General features: G+C 37.1%; 1 protein-coding gene across 2 annotated transcripts in view; it reads left to right on the forward strand.

The window, feature by feature from the left end:
* Nucleotides 1-5,730, forward strand: part of LOC146000276 (G2/mitotic-specific cyclin-B-like) — a 35,995-nt gene extending 30,265 nt beyond the window's left edge. For both annotated transcript variants that reach the window (XM_083137753.1, XM_083137754.1), the window contains exons 8-9: nt 3,385-3,546; nt 3,989-5,730. In XM_083137753.1, coding sequence (XP_082993879.1) covers nt 3,385-3,546; nt 3,989-4,336 — 510 coding nt within the window. In that variant the 3' untranslated portion in view covers nt 4,337-5,730. The remainder of the gene's footprint in view (nt 1-3,384; nt 3,547-3,988) is intronic.
* Nucleotides 5,731-10,782: the final 5,052 nt, after the last annotated feature.

Here is a 10,782-nt window from a genome sequence, read left to right on the forward strand (position 1 = left end):
GATGTTGATTCGGGGCTACTTCTGTGGAGTCGCGTTCGTTGGATCCCGCGTGTTGTAGTGTAGCGTTGTGGTGGCTTTTATTCGCTATGAACAAAGTGGATTTCTTGTTGGCAACACCATTTCAGACATTGAGTGACCAAGAAAAACTTGTTGATAAACAATTAGGTTTAGAGGGCATCAATGAAAAAATAATTACAAAATTAATAAAAAAAAATAATTACAAAATTTGCTGAGCAGAAGAACAGGAGAGCACAGTTCTTGTTTAAATGAGAACCAACGTTCGTAGAAAGGTACGTTTCACAGCAATACCTCTGTCTTTTGTAATTCATGTGACTAGTCATTATATTTTAAATTCTTTAAAAAAAAAATAAGTCCAATTTTGTAGTTTAGAAGAAGATAAATACCTGTTTTTTGTAATTCATATGATTTGTTATTACCTTTTAAATACTTTTTTTTTAAAAAAAATAAGTCCCGTTTTGTAGCCTAGAAGAAGAAAAATACCTAATTCATTTGAATTGTCATTATATTTTAAATTCTTAAAAAATAAGCCCCGGCCAAATTTAAGGCCACGAGACGCCACTGACTTTTGTGGTGTCATATTAAGCCACAATCTTCAACACACGGACACGACACAACACAACTTCCGAGGGAGGATTATACTGGCGTCAGTCTGCAACGTCAACAGAAAGGGAAAGAGAGCGAAGGCAGGGAGAGCGAAAAAAACAGACTGTAGTATGACATGTATACAACATATATTTTATTTATGCAACATGGAACGACGTAAAATAAGAAAATACATAAGTATGCAACATGTTAACGTGAAATTGTGTATGCATTCAAAGTTTCTTTAATGTATATATTATTTATGAGAATACATTAAATACATTACATAATCAATTCATCCGCTTCGTAACAAATCAACAGTAAAAATAATACAAATTTTGTCTCCTTTTCCTCAAAAGAATTATTCGTGCATTTGAAACAAAACTTTTTAGCAGCAACAGTCTGCAGACATATTTGGTCTTACTTCTCTCTCGGGTAATTTAGAATGCATTACAGAAAACAATCATATTGGGATCGATGCGAGCAAGAAAATTTCAGATCCAAATTTTTCAAACTGTAAACATATTGACTTAATAGGGTGCAAATAATTTCACAGGGCGCCATGGCATTTTCTTTAACACATTTTTAATTTCATTTAGATCGTTTTGGCCCCATAGCAATGGCTCTGAACTTGGACTATAACAATAGCAGACATTGCGAGCGAAGCGAGCAAGAAAAGTTTACGAAAATTTGAAATCAATGGGGTCAATTGACCCTCTGTGTCCCCCCCTGCAAGTTCCCTTGGCCGTCTGGAAGAAAAAACTAATTCCATCTTGAGTATCCATTTGTCCCACTATTCTTAGATTCTGCTAGTCTTGTTTTTTTACTTAAATGTTTGCCCCCCCTGCCCCCCCTGTGGTTGCGGCACTGTTTGTGAGTGCCTCCTCATCAATTTCACGTCATCACTCATTGTCGCGATTAGCTAGAAGTGGCAGAAAAGCAAAGGGGTTAGAAGTCTGTAATAGGTATAAAACATATTTTTGGTTAACTTATAGAGCTTATAAAAATAGGTACGTAACAAAAATTAAATATCCATTCAGTCTCTCTACTGCATGAATCACTATTACCAATGGTAGACTTGGGAAACAAAAAATTAAGTAGTTCAAACTTCATAGCAACACATCCAAGGAAAAGATCCAAACACATTAGGCACCTTTAATATAAGACTTCTCAAAATGTCATAACTGTTCTAGATACTGAAAATTACGAAATAATTTCCCGAAGTCTGAATCAGGAAGGGATCCTGCCACCCAATCCTAGTACGACATTATTAGGAATCCCACACACCTCATTAAATCACAAAATCAATAAGTGTCTTTGTTAAGTTGCTACAGTAATACAGGATATAATTGTAAAGATTAGTGAGAATACCAGGTAGGATTGTGTTCTGTATATTTCACAGGGGGGGGGGGCAAAGCAGGCTCTCGGGGGGGGGGGCAGTTGCCCCCCCTGCCCCCCCTCTAGCTACGGGCCTGCATCAGCCTCGTTAGGTAAAAATATTTTGTATAATTTGTTTGCAGTGAAGAGTGAAAATGTAGACAGTTCACAACTTTAAGGATAAATCCACAGCAGCTATTACATTCCCTTATTTTCTTTATGAGCTGATGTCTAAGTAGCTGCAGTATTTAGAAGATTATCTAGACTTTGTAAGTTCTTTCTTAGGAGAGCTTCTTTGTCTGTACCTTCACTGCCCATGTTGCGACCTCCCGTTCAGACAGAAATCTGACTTTGATGTCATCATTCCCTTCTCATCTGCATCAAAGGTCAACAGCTCCCAAGTTTTGGGAACGAAGGAGAGTTTCATTGCTTCGGCCGGGGGTGGAATGTGCTGTAGGCACTGTGATTGAATATTGTGTATTTTTTGTATGATATAAATATCTGCATCATCTAAAGTAGTATGCAGTGTGTAAGGGATGATTTCAGTATCAGTCAATTAACACTTCAAGAGAGGTTTTAAAAGACGTAGATTTATAATTTTTGTTTAACAATGACCCCCCCCCCACACACACACACATAATTTACCTTCATTTAATACTGTTCAATTTAAAAAAAAAATGAACTTGGTTTACAAAGCCCCCTGGAGATCAGTTCTAGCTACGGGCCTGCTTCAGACAGGCAAGTGCACGCACATCCATGCAATGCATTCTCACTGATATTTCAATTGGGCACCCCCAAGTTGAACTCAGTTACACCTACGGCAAGAACGATACAAATACAGTTAAAATATTGCGCAAGTGTTCCTAATTTCTTTATAACTAGCTTAAGAATTGCATGAAATAATTCCTGGTAATAATATGTTAATTTTTTTTGTTTTTAATGTCATCCCTTGTATTTTGTCTAACGATTGATTAAATCAAGTACTGAACATTATCAGAAGGAAAGCAATACTCGAAACGTTAAATTGAAATGTTAACATTAATCTATTTTCCATCTTTTCCTGTATTTGCAATCTTTTTTCTTCTGAAATGTTATGTGAAGGGAAGGAATCTCTAGAAACATCCATGAAGAAATTGAATCAGGCCGAACATTTTTAAAACGGTCCAAAATATGCACTTAACTTCCCCAAACTTACACCCCCTCAAAATTTTCCAGCACCCCCCCCCCAAGGGGAAAATCCTGGATAAACCCCTGGCATAGAGTGACTCTGGGGTCCATCCAGTGTTGTCAAATGTGTGAGAACCCTGCCTCCCCACATGCTTTCACCCCAGGGGGGGGGGGGTTAAAATATAAATATTTAACTAAGACTATTCTAGTAACTAATGTTCCCTTTCTCTTTTCCAGGCAGACAGATTTCTACGCTTAACAGGGAACTCCTACAGCAAAAAGGATTTGTACACTACAGAGAAATATGTTTTGCAAGAACTCAATTTCAATTTAGCTGTGGCAGAACCAATGATTTTTGTTAATTTTTACATGATCAAGATGAGACTCAATGATGAAAATGTAAGTATGTTACAACAGTTACATTTTCAGGTTTTTAAATAATAATAAAAAAAAACCTTTGTACCAGGGTGGCACATACTGTATCTACCAGTATCAGTTGGCAACCCTGTAGAAATGCAGAAGTCCCATGCTTATAACTTTTCTCCTGAGATTTCAGCCTGTGTATGGGACCGGTGGCCACCCACCATAGTGAGGAAATTGGGAGCTACGAACGAGGAGCAAAACCGGGTCATGGAAACCTATGGACTGTGGGTTCATGTGATGATCCCATGTCACCCCTTAACTGGTTGGATGATTTCACACTTTGGCCCTCATGGGCTGTTGCGCCATGGGTTATTACTATTATTATTATTATTACTTACAATAAACAAATCAATCAAGCCACATGTTCAGCAGTACAGATATTTGAAGTGGATAATTTAATTCTTCTCTCTTTTTCTAGGTTAAACACATGTGTAACTACATATTGGACCTTCTCTTAATAGATGCACATTACAGTGAAGTCCTCCCATCCCTCAAGGCATCTGCAGCTATTTACTGTTCACTAGTTGTGCTCTACGGTGATGCATCTCGTTACATCTTCTTCTCAAGAAAGCACAACTTCCACCCAAAACCACAAATTCAAGAACTAGTCTCAAACATAAGGGTCGTGCTAACAATTGCACAGGATCCAAAGTTTCCACACACTGGTGCTTTAAAGAAATTCAGCAGTTCTAAATATCGGAATTTAAGTACAGATCCAAAATTAAGAAAAAATTCCTTGTGGAAAAATTCCACAGATATTTGGTAATGCAAAGTTTTAATTGGTTGTAAAAGTTTATGTATTGTGTATTATATTTTAAAATTATTTTACAGCTAAAAAATTTTAGTACTGGAAATTCAGATTTTTATGTATTTCTTAAAGAATTTTATGGAAGTTTACTATATTGGTAGAATGAAAGTGAAGACTAGTTATCAAATACCGAAACTCTAGAACATACCGGGTGTTCGTAAATAATTGAGCGGTTACAAAAATTTATTGCAAGTGAAGTATTGAACTTAAATTAATGAAACCAGTCCAGAAAGAAACAAGGAACTCAGTTGAATTTAACACTTACAAATGTTTAATGTGTGCACCATGGCATGATAGTCTACTTCTTTCCACACTCGCATCAACATGAGCCTGTCGATAGTGTCTTATCGCTGCGATGATACGCTCCCTTTAGGGCTGTGATATCATGTGGCATCGGTGAGAGTAATACCCTGTCTTTCATGAAACTCCACAAAAAAGGAGTCCAGTGATTTTGGGGACCAAAACATTGCACAAAGCACTGAGTGAGTGGGTGATTTGTGTGTCGCCTAGTGGCAGGGATATGAACTTTCAGCTTAACAAAACATACACACACACAAACTGTTTGTGTTCCTCCACCCTTCTGAACTGATTTCATTAATGAGAGTTCAATGATTTACTTGCAATAAATTTTTGTAACACCTCAATTATTTATGAGCTTTGATTTTTACAGTCTTACATTAAAATTTGGAATAAAACTGAAAATAACGAAATAAACACCAAAATATTTTGGTCTTTTAAAAAGGTTATAGCAATGGCATGCACTGTACGGAATAACCCCACAGTATACCCACGGCTAAACAAAAAAAAAAAATAGATCTGTTTAGGGGGTTATATTACTTATTTGCACTTGCTGCCAGTTTTATGACAAATACACAAAAATATGAATTTCCTACACACATACAGTACTAAAATTTTTATTGGATGTATTTTAGGGCTTCGGTATCTGGTAACTGTGTAAAAATTAAAGGCTAGGTCTTTAGTATGTGGTAACTCTTCTTCACTTCATACAACACAAATAATTTTAAGTTTTAGTGCAATACTTAGACCAATTACAACTAATAACAATGCACAAAGTCAAATATTAACAACGAAATATTGCTATGTCTTGTTTGGTAAAAGATGTTTGCTTGTAATAGAGGAACTGCCATTTTAATCATAAATTTAGAATCTTGTTATTTCAGTGGTTGTTTTCAAATAGTATGTGCAAAATGACTTACAGTACAATCACTTTTGTGATATTGAATGCCACTCTATTGTTAAACTATTGTACTTTACATTCCTAGCTTCAAGTTTTATCTTTTGCCATGTCACATTTTAAAATATGGTTTTATATGGTGAAATAAAGCTTATATCTAATATTTAAATTGCAGTTTGTCACTACTTGAATAACTAATTCTTACAGGTATACAAAAGTTTTAAATTTCTGTATAGTGTGTAAACTAAAGGCAGTGGGATATATTATGATGTCCTGTTTACCTGTCTTAGGAACATCATTTTAAGGGAAAAGTAAAGAAGTGGCAGAATGAGAAAGGAAGAAACCTTTGTATTTTTCCTATTCTTGCATCCCTTTTCTGCCATGTTTGGTTATTCCCAAACACTGAGAATGAAATTCTCATTACACATGTTCTTGCCGGACTCGAATCTGGAACCATTGGTGAAGAGATTTCACACACACTTGGCCACCGATGTGGTTACAGAACTGTATCTAGGAACACTGTACAATACATACGCTCTGTCCGAACAGTCCAAAAAGCAGTCTTGTTGGAAGTTATGCCATGCCACCTAGTGAAGTTCGAAAATGGCAAACTAGCAATCAAGACCGTAGTGTGGAGGATGCGAGATTGCAGGCTTGAATACTTGACTTGTGCACTTGATGTTAATTTGTTTGAAATCATGAAAGTTTAAAGTCAGCCAGATGTTGGTTGTAATTCTAATGTGTGGAAATGTAAGTACAACAACTTTTTTAAAAGCTGCGATATTCCTATAGTGAATATCAAATGCTTATAATTTGGGAAAAACAATGTGTTGTTAGTTTTATTTAATGATCGTATTTGGTGCTCCACTCAAAGTGTAATTTGAAATGTGCTTCCAATCAGAGGCTTCAAGACTGAACTGAGACCATTCTTGGAAGTATGCTTGCTTCAAGTAAGGTCTTAAGAACTTCTGGCAGTGTCTGAAATTTATAAGAGCACTGTCACCAAAACAACTACCATGGTAAGTGTTGAATTGTCTTCTGGTAAATTGTGTATTTCACTTGCAAAGTTCAATCTGTAGGCTGGCAAATGTATGACAACACAAACTGCAAACTGGTAGAAAAAGTGAAGTGTTCTTCCCTCTCCCTATCTTGAACAATAAACAAGGGTGAAGAATTAACAGGGTTCAAATATAAGTTGAACTTTTGCTTACTTAACAGGAATCTTTCTGCTGCTTTCCTCGTCACTGTTCTCTCTAACGCTCTCTGCACCCACGTACATACATAACTTACATACATACATGCATGTCTGACTTGTGGTTTGAACCTGGGAGATCTGGTTTTATAGCACATGCCTCTGACCACTCCTTCACGGAGGCTGGCATAATCTACATCTAAGGACTTAGTTTGCATGTTAAAAAATATATACACTGCTCTCCATAAATTAAGCAACAAATGGTGATCATCCAATAGAATGCAACACAAGGCCGGAGGGTGTACATATTTTATTTGTAACGAAAGTGACCGTTGTCTGACACTAATAAGGGATATGATCCCTAACGCATTTGTTGCTTTCTTTCAGCGTGCCCACCACTCTTCTTCTCTTTTTTCCAACTGTTTTCTCTTTTACCTCACATTTTCTTGTTGCTTAATTTCTGGAGGGCAGTGTATATATATGCTAATGCAAATTACCTTGTGGAAAGAAAAGAAAAAACCTGATGAATATTCTCTGGCCATTGACCAGGAGAGTTGTAGAAAGGATTCAAAGCTTTCGAGAGCTAACGTCACTCATCTTGACATCTACCCTGAAGATGTTAGATTAGTTTTGGCTAATTGCGAAGATGAGGATGAATGGTGAAAGATGAAGGGCCAATAGCAACACAGTCTCGCAAAGGATAGTACTGGCTGGAAGTCCAGATGCCATAGCCTCATTGGATCTCGCTCGTGATAACAATCTTTCGTGCTGACTTCAAATTCAGAATGCCTATGTTGCTAGGTTAGGTCTGTTAGATTTACAAATGTATGATTTATGCAAAGAGAATTAAACCTAACAACTTACGCATTTAGCTTAACAATGAAACCATTCTGTGGTGACTTCAGAATGCAAAGTGGGTATAGTGTTGTGCAATAATGGAGGCCCTAGCCTCATTAGTCTGCAAAATTCAGTCCAGGGTATACTACATGGAAGTGAGGCTCATATTTGGGTGTCTGCAGAAAGGATTAATCTTTACACCCCATAGAGTGCAACAATTCAATCTTGTATGGAATATATAGCAGTACTTTTCAGTAGCAGTCGAGACTAACCTTATATTTACATCACCATAGCAAATGGTTCTTGACAGGTACTGGAAACTCTTCCCCCAAAAGAATGAAAATCGAAATAACATGATTTAGTAGAAACATTACTTTAGTACTATCTGAAGCAGTATGAAATATTTACTGAAGTAATAATCAACATTAAAAAGAAAGTTACAAGTTATGTAAAATCACCTGCAAATATAGTAGGCAAATCGTCCATTATTTTTATTGTACTGGAGCAGAGGTTATTCTCGGCTTATTCATTCCTTTTGCTTCAATTCTTGAGCCCCACCTTGCAGAAAACAGAATAAACAGAGTTGGATAATTTGTTTTAAATTTGCCATGGACTGTACACCCAAAGACAAAAGAAATAATAGGTGAATTACCCATAATTTTTGTGTTTTCCACAGTGTGATGGCCATTAATTCAAATAAAAACATCAATAAGCAGAAGAAAACATATGCTTCACATAAAGAGTATTCGATGTTTTAAAACACAGCATGAAAATAGCAATGAACAATTTGCTTACTATTATCTTTGACATTGGCTGTGCATTAGAATGTGCCAGACTTAAAAATTATGCACAGTTTAGTTATTTTATGACCATATAAATATTGCCAATTACGATGAATCAATACCTCCATGCCTGATTAAGTTGCAAAGATTCTTTTTGCCAAAAATAGGCATCTGTGACTAAATGAAAAGTCCCTTCCCAAGCCATGGCTCTCAAAGGTCTGTTGCAATCAGATTGAGTTAGCCTGATTGACCTGCTGTACTTGTGAAAGTGCTTTGTATGCACATGTGAATTGCAGAGTGAAGAAGTACTGTAGCATTGTAAGAGGGGCAGAAAGGAAGGAGTGAATGAGGCTTCCTTATGTTCGTGCAGTAGGTTGAGTGGAGCTGTTGTTTTTTAAGTCCACTTTATGCACACACAGGCTAAATGGGACTGGACCGACAGTTTAAAATTTGATCTAAACTGCTATTCATGCAGTGGGAAACCTATCATTTGATTCACGAGTAATAGTATAGTGACACATCATACTTAGGGCTGAAGAAGCAGGTGGTGGTTCTATGAAAAGGAGTGCCATACCCCATAATACTGGTTTACCTCTTGATGCACGCTGAGTGTCTACAATTTCGTACACAAGAAATTCCTGGACTTTTCCAGATTCTCCACACAAAGTCATTAAGATGCATACTTCAACATGTGTGCAAGAAGTCATGATACTCAACACACACTTGCAATCCTACATAAACAGGCTTGAGTGCTCACTTCACCCATTTTGCTAGAATTTAATATAAAATTTCTACTTTATCAGCAATACTCAGTAAATGAAACTAAAGCATAGTTTGTCTACAACAAATTTAAAACATAACTTCTATATTTGTAGAAAATTTCTCATTGGCCATTTTACTTTTTATTCATATAACAAACTATTTGGAACTGAAGAAAAATTTCGAAGTAATCCAAATCAACATAGTAATCCTATCAAGTGATAAGTCTAGGTATGGAGGTCAGTTAGCACTTATTGTAGACAGTTTTAGATGTACAGTCACGGACACTTCTGGGTTGTAGCAATTTTATTGAAAGTATATGGAGTTGTTACAACCCACAAGTGTCCGTGACTGGAGAGAGACAAAAATATGTGAGGTAGCAGTGAACTTACCACAAATGAAAAATTGTTCCTAAACATACCCTTCACAGTGAAAAGTACCCTTTAATATCATTGCTTATATTGTGGCAACACCAGGGATATCTTTCGGGACTAACTGAGGGTAGTTAGTCTTCCTTGCCCCCCCCCCCCCCCCCCAAACCTCAAGAACATCTTGGTCAGATATAAACTATCCCCCTCCAAACCCCACAGGTGCAACAAACTCAGGTGCACCATATTCATCCTTTCCCACCCCTCAGATCCCTAACAAGGATGGTGAGTTCACCCAAAGGGCACATGCCACTCCTCCGACCTTATATACACCCTCATCTGCCAAATCTCTAGTAATTTCTACCTTTGAGAAATCTCTACTCCCTTGAACCCCAGAATCAACAACCACCGTTCCTCAACCCAAAACTCAGACGCTTTCAACTGTTTCCATGTGGCCATTATCCACCTATTACCCCCATGCACACACCTCTTTCTGCAGAGAATGACCTCTTTCTGCAGAGAATGGGAAACAGGCATGCATGCCAATATACCCCCTGGACTCAACCTAGCCACTCAATAAATGCCACACTCCCTTTTCTGACCTGAACTTTACTCAACATGCAGGAAACACTGGCAAAAGCACCCTCACGTCAACGCCCGTTATGTCTCTTCTTTTGTGCTACACTGTGATGTATCGACACAATCTATAATAAACTGTGTTTCTACACCATGATCATGCGGGCAGACTGCAAAATATAGGAACAATTTTTCATTTGTGGTAAATGTTTACTGTTTTCTATCTCTCATATTTTTGTTTATCTGTCCTTCTGGCACTTTTCCTCATTCTATTCCTGTGTTATACACGGACATGAACTTGAGACTCCAGATGCAAGGAATGCCACTCTTTTCAGATGTTCCTTATTGGATAAGTAACACACCTGCTGTAGACAATTTATTCATTGTTGCTAGTGACTTTTAAGCAGTCTGTACTATGAGAGTTCATTTACAACAAAAACCTTGATTTTTCCAGAAAAAAGTAAATATACACCTAACTTTTCCAGGATTTTCAAGGTTTCCAGACACCCTGATTCTATTATCTCACCCCTGATATGCTGCTTACTGGCCTTGAAGTGTCTTGCATGCTAACCTCAACAACAACACATTGCTCTAGCCTAATTTCGACATAATAGTATTCCAATATTATACCAGAAATTCTGGTATCACTGTCACTCCAGAGATTATGGAAATACAGAATAAAGCTATACAACAGG

Source organism: Lepisma saccharinum, chromosome 16, assembly GCF_977018435.1.
Source record: "Lepisma saccharinum chromosome 16, izLepSacc3.1, whole genome shotgun sequence".
Taxonomy (NCBI): Eukaryota; Metazoa; Arthropoda; class Insecta; order Zygentoma; family Lepismatidae; genus Lepisma; species Lepisma saccharinum.